The following is a 15,064-nucleotide window of genomic DNA, read 5'->3' as shown; positions in this document are numbered from 1 at the left end:
GCGCACTGATACCTTTGGGTCGAGTTCGTGCAATATAAAACTCCCCAAAAAAAGAAAATATGGCGCCAAAGTGATCATACACAGCAATGATGTTGAGGAGAACATGGCCCCTGCCTTACAAATCACAGTGCCAAGCACCCAAGAAGGGGGTAGGGAGTAGGCTCCTATCCACTCATGAGAGGCTAACAGGTGCCGCCAGCAACAATAATTCACTGACAGCCTCTTGCCCCTCTTATAAGTGTAGTGAGCTCAGCTAGCAATCTGCCTATTTGATTGCAAAGTGTGAGAACACCTTTGGCTTGTACTATCCTAAATGATGACGTTTGCACCTCAAAGATGGGTGCATATGTGCATAGGTAAATAATGTTTCTGCTGTGCGATTGACACAGATTAAAATATGAATTTGATATACATTGGTTTGCCCACCTGCTAGTGTGAGAAAGACTCTTCCTTTGTATTTCACAATAAACAGTATACAAAGAATATATGGGGGGATACCTCGTGCTCCATCAACGTGTCAAGCCTATGATGCCCGTAAGCGTGTGCTTGAGAAACAAATACAGGGAGAAATTTGTCAACACTTAGCGCTGGTAAGCGTTGTGTTGGGTTTAACTTTAGAAAACAAATCCTGATTGGCTTTGGAAAGTGCATAAAGTATAATAAAGTATCGCTATGAGCTACTTTGCACTACTTTACATCAAATGAGCTTTCAATGGGCGGCACGCAGGTGTTTCCATGGGACCACTCATGGGTTTTGACGCAAACCCCAATCTGCTAACATTGGTAGACATGGATTTGGACCAGAAACGTACACCTCTTCGAGGCAAGTGTAATAGGAGGGAATGTTTTAACACTATGCTTATTTTTCCAATTTTGCATGTGTGCTGCACTGTTGAGCACATACACAGTGTGAGGTATTAAAGAATTCTGTTTGCTCTGACGGGGTAGCCTTCCAGTACACAAATTATGGTTTATTAAGCCTACATACCCTTTCACTTGCACTATGGTGTAAGGGTGTATTCGTGGGCACATGTCAATTCAAAACAGGCCAGCGCTGGGGGGCTGAAAACCAGCACCATATTTTATTAGAAATATATCTGTAAATCTCTAACCTTTGATGCAATGCAGTATAAAAACTTTGGTTGTTGTGCTTTGTTGCCATAGCTGGCAGTACTCCAGGATGTAGACAACAGGCTGGGCAAGGTCAGCAGACTGGGGGAGAGCACACTAGGCAGAGCAGCAATTCCTAGGAACAGTCCGGCACAGCAAAGAGGCAATCTTTCCAGCGCAGCAGCCTTTACTCCTGCCAAGTCTCTACCTGGTCCAGTGAAAGGCAAAGTGGCAGAGTTGGGTGCAGGCAGGCCAGCCGCACGGACCCCCAGGAGCCAGCAGCTGGGTCCTGCGGCGGTTCCTCCAGGCAGACTGTCCCCTCAACGTAAGCACAAGCACAACAACACATGGTAGTCACAGCCCCTCTATTTATATTACATTTCTTCTTTGTACACCCCCTTCCAGAAGCCAGTGGAAGGAACTTGGAAGTTCCAGTCCCAACTGGTTCTGGGGGGGTGTCAATCACTTTGTTTACCAGGCTTCCCTCTTCCTTTGTGAGATGGGGCTGGGTCATCAGACACACCACAGGGGTGTGGAGCCAGCATTGTACAGGGCAGGCACAGATCTATCAGGGACAGGGGACTTCTCCTCCCACTACTCCAATTGCAGATTTTCTATTCAGCCTGACACTGACTCGCCCTGCCCTTCCTGGAGCCACCCACACCTCACCATCCCCGGTCGCTTCTAGAACCAGACATGCAATACACATCAGGCAGGCAGGCAGACACATAGCACACAGAAATGCCAACTTCTTAAAAGTGTCATTCCTACAATAGTGAAAATAAATCTGCGTACACCATAGCGCAGCATTTATTATTTCCGTTCCAAACATACCAACCATGACATACTTATTGTGTTCCATTTACGAGATATCCCATAAGGGGGGTGGGTTCCCAATGTTAGCCTATGGAGGGCAGAGAGCACACGCACTTGCACTGCTAACCAGTGCTAAAGTGCCCAGAGTCCTAAAACCACCAACACCGTGTTAGATAAAAGGCTAGGAGGAAGGCAAAAAGTTCAGGGATGACCCTGCAAAAAGGGCCAAGTCCAACAGTCCTGAATAGGTTTCTTGCAATAGTGTGGAAGCACAATATTTTGGAAGGATATTTGGGTGAATTACCTATATTGTTGGCCAAGCCCATTCTTTTAATACACTGTCTATTATCACCATACTATGTAAGGTGTTAAAGCCAGTGTTAGATGCCAAGTGCCCTAGTTCTATGGCTGAAATTCCCACTGGACTATATCTTGTGGTGATACCTGCTCACCCCAGTAAATTGCTTGAGGGTTTTTCATAGGTTTTTCATGCACTTGCTATCTGCACTGAGCCTGTGCCTAGGTGATCTTACAGGCATTTGGGTAATTTTCTTTGAGTCCCATTCAGGCAGTGGTTATGGGCCAAATCTGTGATTAAAACATGTTTTTACATTTGGTCCCGAGGGTCTAAAACCCTGTTTCATTTCACCCAGATTTATGTATAAGAGAAAATCCCAATCCGTAGGAGTGGCACAAAGTAGCTGTTTAATGAATTTAAAGAAGCTTGCCTTCTTTTCGGTGCGAGGAGGTCAATTTGAATCAAATGAAACATGATTATTTTTGCCTTTGGTAGCTTATAAAGTGCACTTGCTTGCACATCGATTTGTTGCATGTCTTCCATGCACGCAACATTGGTGGTGGTGAACCAAGGCCTTTCATTGCCACACATAGAGGGTGAAAATTACAGAGAACAATAGTTGCAAGTTGCATCTTTTGTAGAGGTGCCTTATTCCATGATCATATTACTTGAGACTTCTGACGTACACAGATTGAATCCCTTTATGGTACGGGTCCCAAAAAGCCATAGCATAGATATGCTCCACACATGCCGCAAACCGGCCTGGCCCTTGGCACTCATACAAACCTTGAGCAGTTGAGTAGCTGATCCCTACTATCTCTTCTACTCACTAATCAATCAGTCTTCCCATAATATGGTGACCTTCAGCTCGAGTCATTCAATTTCCAAGTCCATCAATCATACATCTTCTTCAAAGACCAAATCAATTGAAACATTTGTATTCGACTTTCAAGTTTTTTCAGTTTTCATGTGGTTTGGGTTTTTCAAAAAGAATCTAGTGATTGACAAGAGAAATAAAGTTCTCAGGAACAAAGTTGCGAATTACTTGTAGATGGTTTCCAAACTGATTCTCGCCGATCTGCAAAAAAGATTAAAGTTTGCCAGGATTTTACTTCAAGAGCCTCAAAGACTAGGTAGATGTCTGAGGTTTTTGTGTAAGTATAGCTGTCTATACAGGCACTAACATTCATTTGCTATTACACTGCTGAAATCCAGCGGCTCATAAATAGCCCACCACAAATTTCCCAAGAAGACAAATACAGTGGGACACTCTCCTACAAATCACGCAGGATGCCACTAAATCCGCTAACTGAGATGACAGATGTTTTCTGCACAGGCTCCAAAAATTTCCAAAATTCTTCTCTTATAAGATCCAGGCCAAACCACTCACCTTCAGGAGGTGAATATGAGCCACCTCCCTCGCCATTCCAGAAATCATTCATACTTTTCATCCAACAGACATTGATTAGATCATAGCAACTCAATTGATGAACAGCTCATAGGGAAACAAACTAGTATATAATATATGATAAAGAAGGATAATTAAAGAAAATATATATACATATTTCCAAGTTCAAAATTAAGTACAATATTTTACTAAAATGATTCTCATATGGGACTGGATTACAATGAGGGAACACGTTTTACATAGTCAGTTTTGCACCACCATTTGCACCTAAAATATATCTGAAAAGATTAGCCTCTGAAAAATATTCGTTTGTTTACCAGTAACTGAAAATATCAATTTTGCACAGATGGGTTGGTGGAAATGATCATTTTAAATTAATCTGCTGCGGTACCCATTTGCCAGGCACAAGTGCAATCCATATAATATGGTCCTGGATTGCATATCTGAAATAAACTGGAGCTCTGAGGTTAGACCCCAGTGTGCAGATACATATATCAGAATAGTTGTTACAATCAGTTCTTTTTGACAAAGTATTAGGCAAACGTTTAGTTACAAAACTATCCAGTACATCGATATGAGAGGATAGACACAAATTCAATATTATTTTTTTATTTTCAAGATTGTCACAGTAGCATGTCTAGTGCAAGCAGGTTCATGTCAGTGTTGGAGACCTAAGCAAGTCCTGGATTTAGAATAACCCTCTCCTTGCCATTTCGCGATTCTCATTTGGGCTTAGCAAAATTAAATATTTTTTAATGAATTTTTGCCAACATTGGGCAAAATTCCACATTCAGCATGAGCTGTGGGTTACCAATATCTTCCATCACTCGTGTATGATTGGACATAGCCCGAGCAGCTAACTCTACTTCACCCAATCTCTCAAAGGCGAATTTTGCAAATTTCAGGAATTTACATATTTGTAAAATTGGACATGTGTAATTTTGTGCCATGGCCTAATCCTAGGAAGAAAAAAGGTTTTTCATAACCACAGCAAATATTTTTTTCATTTCTATTGTTGCCTAATTGAGCAGTGTAATGTAAAATAATGACTATCAGGGTACCAGTTTACACAGTTCGATGCAGCTCATTAGCTACTCACAGTGGCGTTTTATGGCTCGGCATTAAATCCTGACATTCCCATGAAATATTAGACATTTAAATCAACAGATCAATTTCAGTTTTTATCAATACATCTCTTTCATCAAAGATTACACTTTAGGACGAAAAGCTATTATTTTCTGCATTGATCAGATACATGGGATGAAAAGCAGACATCAAGGCAGAAAAACATCCTCTGCACACTGCTGCATAGACCACTATGCAGCTACCGTAGTGATCACTGGAGGAACATGCTTCATGAATTCACTTCATTGCTTCTTTTATGATTACTTATCTTGCTGCCTTTAACCATGCAGACATTTTATTAGGGTCTTTTCATATTGCTGATCTACCTGAATGGGTAATGGAGTGCCTCACATAGAACAGATTACACAGAACTAGCTAACAGCACAGGGAGGTTGAGATTACACACCATATTTATGAGAGCCTTGCGTTATGTTTGCACCACGCGAAGTCATACATGTTTGGCTCTGAGTCAGATTTACAAAGCCAATGAAAGCCACACTGCGTGGCTTTGAGTGGCCTCATAAATTTTGAGTAAGGCAACGCAAGGGAGGCTTTCCATGGGCAATGCAATGCGTATTCCCATGCAACTATTATGGGTTTTGATGCATTCCCAGATTTACAAGTAGGCATAAGGAGGAAAAATATGCTCTGCAGCACACTTAGAAGGAGGAAAAAGTCCCTTTAGATTCTTTTCACGCCGGAAGGTGCCCCTTACTGCACAAAAACAATCCTGCCTAAAACACAGGAACCCTTGTACTTTGGTGCCAAGGCCCTGCGCTGGCGCTAGGCTGCCGAAACGGCACCAGCGCAGGGGGAAAGGACTGGAATGCACCGCGTATGAGAAATGTGGTGCATTCCTGTCCTTTCACTTTGACGCAAGACAAGGCACCAAGGGGACTTGCTGCGCTGCCCTGTTCCAAAATCACACAAATGAGGCGCCAAAGGTGCAGCGCGATATGTGCAATTTACTCGTACACTAGAGCAAGAACAGAAGCAAAAGTATTATAGAATCTTACCGGACAAAAGATATTGCAGGGACGGGTTCTGAGCTGCCGAAAGATACTGAGGGGATGGAATCTTACCTGCCAAAATATACTGTCTATCGTGTTTCCAAGAAAGCCATCTCGTCCTTCCGTTGACACCAGCTTGGGTCCGAGGATTGTCATGAACTCATCAAAATCAACTTGACCATCCCCTGGAAGAAAAGAAACAATAAAAATGGCGCAGTGATCCCTTGTTATGCACAACAAGGCCATGTTTATGGCTCTGGCGTAGTCATTTGAAGACCAACAGCAGCTGTGCATTTAAGTCTGATACCTGGCATTTGTTTCTTGAAATTGTCCAGCATGAAACCCATGGTGTATGCTCTTATTACAGCTGACGTTGTAACTTTCCAATTTGGCGGCAATGGTGTTTGCGCTAATTCTGTATTGCAGATTTCTACAAATAAATGGGCTTTATGCATGCACAAACCTCTCCAAGTAACACCAGCAAGAATTTGCACAGACAGTGCATCCGTTTTAATTACAAAGGTAAAATCCATCGTTAAGACCATTTCTGCATTTTAATCTTCAATTTAAGTGGCAAAACAGAATTTGGGACACAAAAGCATGGGAGAATAGTGCTGCATATGTAAAAAAGAAATGTCAGAGCTGCGTCACATTTGGCATCGCCGAGCTCTGAAATTTCCAAAACGCAGGAATGTGCCATTTTTACAATAATATGCCGCACCCCTCTGTTTTCCCTGGTGCTGGCACTAAATTTAGCTGCCTAGCACCAATGCAGGCACCTGTGCACCATAGTGCAAGAGTGCCTGTGTTGCAAGGAATAATTGTCTATGTGCAGGAAGCTGTGCCTTCCTGCACACAAAAAACCCAAAATTATGATTTGTAACTTTTACGTGTGCTGCATTCTGCAGCACACATAGAAGTAGCAAATCGTCATTATTTGGTGATTGTTATTGTGCAGGAAGGGACATGCGCCTGCACATAAACTATCACTCATAGCATTTTGCTCTTTCTATGTGTGCGGCATAATGCCGCAAACATAGAAAAAGCAAAACAAGGAGAAATACAAGTATTTCTCCTTGTATCACCATTCTACCACCTGCTCTTGCATTGCGTTATTTTTTGGCACTGCCTCAGATTTACAGATCCTTGTAAATCTGGGGCAGCATAAAAAAGCAATGGGTGTTGTGGTGAAACGCCCACAGCAAGAACAGTTGCACGCCCCTTTCACGCAGATACCATATTTAGAAAGTGGTGTTAAGCCTCAAAGTCTGGCTTAACGCCACTTTCTAAATTTGTAGCAGGTCATTGTACCACAGGAACATTGTTATAAGTGATGCTCATGTGGTGCAAGGTCCTTGTAAATATGCCCCAGTGTTTCTATCCTTAAATGACGTTTTAGCAATACACTTGTAATGAGGCTTTTCGTGAAGGCAATGGCCAGTTTTTCCTACAGAGAAATGAGTTCTTAGAGATCTACTGAACTTCGGATTCAAATTGATTCCAATTGCTCATGGGACAGGATCTTAGAGCTTCTCAGAGTCCAATGGGGTCTATTGGTTTCTGGTAATATTTCTATTTATGTAGTGAAATTACCCTCACTTTTACAAGTGTGCATATGCATGCTAACCCTCTCTGCTGCTACTGAATCAAGGAAAAACGCAAATCTGGTTAGTTTATCAAATGAAGATCATGAAGCGCTGTTATATTCCTTATAGAGCACTAAACACAAAGGTGTCATAATGCTAAGCAGAAGAGTAATTGAATCTGGGCTAATAGCATTTCCCATGATTTCACACTTTAGGGCTTGTTTAAAGCAGCGAAGATGTGATAAATATGCAGTAATCAAATTAATCACATCTCCAATTTAGCTGATTTTGGCTGGGTTCTTTTTCAGAAATATAAATTACCATAAATGTTGTGAGTTAAATATCCTTTAGGAAAACAATGTTGAATTGGGTGTAGATTTTTTCTTATTATTAGGCAATTTATTTGTAAATTACATTTAAGAAAATTATTTTATCTTACAAGATATTCTGTTAATAATATTCTCGAATTATGCTTGTGGTACTCATTCCATGTAGGCAATTCTTCATGCAGCTTGTAGCACACGTAACGGACGAGATAAACACCACGAGAACCAACTTCACCAACTGCATGGCCAAGGTAGCAGACTGGATGCAAACCAACCACATAAAGCTTAACTCCAACAAGATTTACTGATCTCTTGCAACAAGACCTCACCATGGGATTCCATAGACATCGGAGCTAGGACTAACACACACAGACCATTCAATATAGGGATCATCCTAGATGACAAGCTCAAGTGTATGCAGTGTGCACCTCCTGCTTCCACATCCTATGCATGCTTCAAAAGATATTCCAATGTGGGCAATTCTTCATGCAGCTTGTAACACATGTTACGGACGAGATAAACACCACCAGAACCAACTTCACCAATTGCATGACCATGATAGCAGACTGGATGAAACCCAACCACCAGAAGCTTAACTCCAACAAGATTTACTGATCTCTTGCAACAAGACCTCGCCATGGAATTCCATGGTCATCGGAGCTGGGACCAACATACAGAGACTAGTCAATATAGGGGCATCCTAGATGACAAGCTCAAGTCGATGCAGTGTGCACCTCCTGCTTCCACATCCTATGCATGCTGCAAAAGATCTTCCAATGGTTCCCTCAGAACGCCAGAGGGACCATCACACAAACAGTCATCACCAGCAGGTTGCACTAAGGCAACACTCTCTACTCTGGAATCTCCAAACAACTCCTACACAGCCTCCAGGCCATCCAGTATGCAGCTGCAAGACTCATACTCAACCTTCCACAAGGTATCCCCATCACACTACACAGCAAGAAGCTTCCTCCTCACTTATTGAGCTCTTGAGTTCTACAAGAAGCTGAAGACCTGGCTCGTCATATAAGCACCTTGGGAACACAAGCCTACACACCTTGTCCGAGTGCCTGCATACCCTCTTGGGTGATTAGTACACTCTACAAATTTACATAACATAACATAACATAACGTAACATGACATGACATAACATGATATCTGAATGGGGATAAGAGGTAATGGAGGAGCATTCTACATCTAATATTTTGCTCCAGGCACATTTTAAAAGGAAAAACCTGGCGAAATATCACAGAAATATATAGAAAAAGCATATTAGGGGGCGGAACACTGAACCCAGTAATTATTCACCATTCCATAAGGGGAAATCTTGAAATAGAGCAGTAATAATGCATCTCAAAATAACTTTGCCCTCTGATATTGGGATTTCCAAATGCATTATTACCACATTCCAAGTACAGCAAGTGATGTAAAAAAGTGCATATTTAATGTACTATTGCCACATAGAAATACAATATTATTGTATAGAGCTATACACTTTGTTTGACACCAGATAACATGGTGTGGATAATTACTACACTTCTAAAAATCCAATATCCAACCTATTTCAAGCTCAACCTGCATGGTAAATTTCAGCTTGCTTGACAGACCAAAATTTAAGCCCAGGTGTTGTAAACTTTCAACAAACCTATAATTTTGCCCTATGCCCTAACAGATGTTTGCTCAGCTTACTTTAATTTACTGGGTAATTTGTAATGATGGCTGAACTCTTAATAATACGCCATCTGTCGACTGTGGTAATGTAATATTTCCATCACGGGTATTTCCACAGATTTACTACAAATATTGAAACAGCAGCTTTAATCCGGTCCTGCTCTAGCCTCTTCTTCACCTGTTATGGCTAAAAACAGGGGCAACCCACCAGATGAGGGATCATCGAGACAAGACTCAAGAACAGAAGCAGCCAACTCTTCCCCTCTGGACGAAATACTAAAGATACTGAGCAAGCAGCTGAGTAACCAACGTGCAGAAGCACAGGAGTACTATCTCCAACTTAGGGAGGACAACAACAAGATGCAATCCTCTCTATGCGACCTCACCACTAAAATCGTGGGGATCTCGCAGGAAACCACGGAACTACAGCAACGGGTAGTAGAGGTGGAGGAGTCAACCACTAAAATGACAGTTGCAGTGGAAAAGCACGATGACCAGCTGACTGCACTACAGTTAAAAGTCAAGGATTTGGAAAACAGGCAAAGATGATCTAATCTAAGACTATTTGGTATACCGGAGAGATCCGAGGGCTCAGACCCGAGGGCGTACATTGTAGGGGTACTCCAGAAGGCTTTTCCCGATTTGGCATATCGAGATTGGGACTCGCAAATCCAGCGGGCCCACCGTCTGCCTTTGTTTCAAAGAAACAGAGAGAATCAATTTCCACGTCCCTTTCAAATTTATTTTGGCAACTTTCTTTTGCGCCAGTCGGTCTGGCAGAGAGCCCGCCCTAACTCTCCAATAACTGTAGGGGAGTTCTCGTTTTTTGCACGATCAGACCTAAGCAGGGACACCATGGATAGGAGGTGGCAGCTCCGTAAATTGATGGACCCCATTAAGTCTTGTGGAGGGCAGGTGTTCCTCCAAGAACCCGCCCGCCTTAAGGTTACTAGAAATGGGCGGACACATTTCTTTAATGATGCTAAGGAGGCAGAGGCTTACCTCTCCAGTATCAGCTCTAGCCAGAGCCAGACTTAAAATAACTACAATTGGCCCTAGGGGGGGTGATTAATCTATCAAAAGTGAGGAGGGGGGGGGGGGAAAGAATACAAACACATATTTTTTTTAAGAAACAGGATTTAGCTTAGAGGGCTTAATAGAGGGCCACCCCTCAGTATATGATAAATGTTCACTTAGTTCCATTATTATTTAACTCTTGCTTAGTATGCACAATGATGTTTGACAAGGGGGGGGGGGGCAGGAGCCTTTCAGGGTGATCCACCACACGAGTTGCCTCACCAATGGCAGCTGTAGCTGGAGGGTGGTTCTTCCCCGGCTGGGGTGAGAGCCAGGGAGGTGGGAGGGGGGTGGGACCCCTTCTCCGCAGGTTGGGGGTTAGGGGAGGTGGGGGGGGGAAATCACTTAAAACTTGTTTGCTGGCTGACAGGGGAGAATATGATGAAGAACCTGATAAAGACATCCAAACACTGTTTATTGAATGGTTTATTGGCTGTGTTAGTTGTTTGAGGGACCAAGACCTATTATTTGATTATCTGAAGCTGGGTTTGATTTTTCTGCTACTTTATAAATGCATGTAATAAAATGTCTAGCTTGGAATGTAGCGGGGCTCAACAGTAAAAACAAAAGATCTTTGGTGTCAGAAGAGCTAAAACTACATAATCCCCATTTTTGTTTATTGTCAGAAACTCACATCGTATGGAAGGACAGGAAAATATTAAGCCAATTGGGGTATGACATTTTGGTCTGCTCTACTTTTGGGAGCCCCACAAGAGGGGTAGCCATCCTCAAGGTTAGGCGATTTAGGGTTGAAGTAATGCAAGCTGCCCACGATAAGGACAGTAGATGGGCTATTGCACAAATTAACTATGAAAACAACAAATATGTTTTATGCGTGGTTTATGGTTCAAACTTAGATGAACCAATGTTTTTCGACCAATTAAATATGAAACTTTTGGATTGGGAGGGGGAAATTATTATAATGGGGGACTTTAATTGCATCATGGACTATAAAATTGATACAACTAAGCTGAGTACTCATCAGAGGATGCAAAAGACCAGGTCATCTATATTAGACTCATAATATCAAAGACGCTTGGCGGCATTTACACCCAAAAACACCAGGGTATACATATTTCTCAGCGCCCCATAAATTGTGTACTAGATTGGACATGGCATTAGTTAGTGATAATCTATTGCAAACTAGCTCCATGGTTATATGCCCCCGAATTACTTCAGACCATAATGCATTAATATTTCAAGTCAAGTTCTAGTTTGAAAGCTTTGTTCGACAGCATTGTCATAAAAGCATTTTCATCCTACTCTATACATGATAAATACTATTCTAATTTACAACAATTAAAATACACATTAAACATAGAATGCTGTCGGATACATGTTTAAGATATACAACTGCATAAAAATAGAGACCTGTTGTTAAAAATGAGTACAAACTCATCTAGGATCAAATCTAAAAGATTAAACACAATTCATTTAGATAAAGTGCGGGTGCGTATAATCCATGCCCAGCCCAAGTATTTGGCTAGTGCAATGGCGAGACAAGGGGTGCAATTTGTTCTAAGAATTCTAAGCGCATCTTGATGTATTCTTGTCCCTAGATTTCTACATGCAGGTTTTAGCCATCTTTGCCTTGGAGCCTTATAAAGGGGGCAGACAAACAGAAAATGTGAAATGTCCTCAACAAGATCCATACAGTGAGCACAGATATTAACATTACCGGGGGACCATTTAAATGTAAATGCATTTAGCGGTAAACAACCCACCCTGAACTGAAAATACAGCTTCCTGTCCAATGGTTTTATAATCAAGTCCCAATAATGTTCACAAGTTGGGGCTAGTTTATGTTCCAAATACTGGGATGTTAACACCGAAGGCTGGTTAGATGACAAAACCGAGCTAGATATCATGTCCCAGTACATCTTCTTTAACAAATCCTTGGACGGAAAAGCAGCAGGGTCAGTAATAGTCCATAAGTGGTCAAGATGTAACACATTTAATAGGTTCCTGATTTCTTTTAGCCACGTAACTTTATGGAACCGATCAGAGTTGATAATATCCATGAGTGCAGCTGTGTAAAGACCTAGTTCAGGCGTAGTCTTTATACGCCTCCAAAATATTAATGGGCGCAGCCGAACCTGGTCCTCAATTTTTTTCCTCCCAAGATCATAGAGGAGAGGAAGGGATGGAGTACTCTGCGGGACACCAATCAACCTACGCAGAAACTTTTTCTCTGCAACTGTCAACCCATTGATATTAGCAAACCCCCATAGTTCTGCACCATACAGACATGCCCCAAGAACCTTCATGCTATAAATCTCCATAACAGGTTGAATAGGTTTTGTTAATGAAGATCTATGCTTCAAAGCTATGGCCCCCGACAGCTGGTGGAACTTTAAAACCGCAGAGTCAATGTGCGATTTCCACTTCATATTCCCCTGCAGATTAATTCCCAAATATGTGAAGGCATCCACCACTTCTAAAACATCACCATTATAATACATTGCCCCTTTAAACGACTTAGCAGGGTTCATGTTCATGAACTTAGTTTTTGCAGTATTTAATTCTAAGCCCCGAATCCTACAAAAGTCCCCAAAGGCATTGATTGACTTTTGTAGCCCACTGGGTGTTCGCGATAACAGCAGGGTATCGTCCGCGAACATGAGTACCGGGACCCGCACCCTATCTAAGATAGGGGCGTCAGATGGTGATTTCCTAAGATGGTCCACTACTCCATTAATATAAAGAGAGAATAAGGTGGGGGCCAGGACACATCCCTGTCTCACCCCACGCTCTACGGGGAAAGAATCAGTGACTTCGCCCTGTATCCCCCACCTAATCTTGGCGTAGTTGCCCTCATGCATACGCACTAGTAATGACAATAGTTCAGGGCTAATTCCAAGTTCGCCTAACACATTCCATAGTTTTTGTCGCGGGACTAAGTCAAATGCCTGCTTTAGGTCTACGAAGACAGCAAACAATGGGCCATCTACTAGGGTGACATTTTCCCAATACAACGTTAAAAAGTGGAAAACCTGATCTATGGAGCTGGTTAGAGGGCGAAATCCAGCTTGATAGGGCGAGAGAACTCCATTTTCGTCTATCCAGTCTTGTATTTTATTTTGAATCATTCTTCCCATCAATTTTTGCGCCGAATCGATAAGGCTGATGGGTCTATAATTTGATGGTAAGGCCTTATCTCCTTTTTTAAAGACTGGAATGATCTCTGCGCCTTTCCACGAGGCAGGTATTGCTGCTCCTTGTGCTATGGAATTTGCAAGCCAGGCAAAGTACAGGCACCAATTATCCCGGTCCGATAAAAATACGTCGGCCGGTATACCATCAATGCCCGGTGCCCTCCCTCTTGTCACCCCGTCCAGTGCTAGACCCACGTCATTTTTTGTAAATACTTCCTCTTTGTAGAATACTATAGGCGGGGTAGGTTGACACTCACCGGACATTGCACTAGAATATTGCGGTTTAAAAAAGTCAACCCAACATTCTTTTGCCACATGGTTTTTTGGACATTCCGGAACTCCACCCCTACCCCATTTTATGATTGCCCAAAATTATTTTTGTTGTTTCGCTGCACAAGCATTCTTTAGTTCCTGCCACTGGTTTTCATCCCACGATCATTTTGCCCTAGTCTGGGCTTTTCTATACTCATCCCTAGCCTTCAGGACTTCTCCTCTATTTTTACTTCTTAATACCACGCTTAGGTTCTGTCTCGCCCTTCTGCAAGCATGATCATACCACCCTGCCCTTTTCAAAGGATGCACACTCTTTTTCTGCTTAGCTTCCTTTAAAAAAAACTCCTGTATCTTTAGAAAAAAATTGGGGTGTGCCTCTTCAATTAGTTTATAAAAATCAGTATCGTTGCATCGATCCTGCAACCTACTCACTTCATTTACCACCACCACTTTTAGTTCATGCAATTTTTCAGGTCTATCTAACAGTGTGGCCCACTTTATATGGCGTAGGTTATTAGTGGAAATTAAGTCCAGGGGCAGGAGACCCGTACCCAGGCCTAGTACTGTTACCCCATGATCTAGTTGGAGGAGAAGACACAACGGGTTATGGTCACTCTCCACTCTAGGGGTGACCCTCATGTCCCTAACCCTATGCCACACTCTAACATCTACAAGGATGTAATCTATCCTACTGCGTGCCCTAAGGTTGTCAAAAGTAGGAGCACCATGGAGGTCTGAAAGGGTGCGTCCATTTGCAGCCCTCAACCCCCTGGCCAAGCACATACTCTTCAATTGAACGGCTGCCTCAGACCACTTCTTTATTGGGGGAAGGTCTAGCTGTGGTATTCCCCATTTGGCATCCTCTTCTTGGGAGAGTTCACTGTCTTCAGGACCCAAGGGTTCAAATGTGGTATTCACATCACCCCCCACCATGATTGTAATATGCTGTGGCAGGACTTCCATGTTATTATCTAGTGCGGTTACCACATCCAAACCCTTCCTCCCAGGAACTCCCCTAGCATAAATATTAAAAAGGGCCATCTCAGAACCATCCCCCCAGGTAATCACAACTGATAGTATGTCGCAATTATTCGTAGGCCTTACTCTTGTGGTACATTGTAAAGATTGCCGTACCTATATAATTAGCCCACCTGATGGAGGCTCCTTGGGGTTCTTTTTTGCAGGAATAAAAAAGTTTAGAAACCCTT

At 42.5% G+C, this 15,064-nt stretch overlaps 1 protein-coding gene across 1 annotated transcript in view; it reads right to left on the bottom strand.

Moving 5' to 3' along the window:
• CALN1 (calneuron 1) overlaps nucleotides 1–15,064 on the bottom strand; it is a 1,377,605-nt gene that overhangs the window by 691,245 nt on the left and 671,296 nt on the right. Inside the window, exon 3 of the mRNA XM_086958485.1 lies at nucleotides 5,840–5,952. Coding sequence (XP_086814611.1) covers nucleotides 5,840–5,952 — 113 coding nt within the window. The remainder of the gene's footprint in view (nucleotides 1–5,839; nucleotides 5,953–15,064) is intronic.

Source organism: Lissotriton vulgaris, chromosome 2_1, assembly GCF_964263255.1.
Source record: "Lissotriton vulgaris chromosome 2_1, aLisVul1.2, whole genome shotgun sequence".
Taxonomy (NCBI): domain Eukaryota; kingdom Metazoa; phylum Chordata; class Amphibia; order Caudata; family Salamandridae; genus Lissotriton; species Lissotriton vulgaris.
This window is presented reverse-complemented; position numbering and strand designations above follow the sequence as displayed.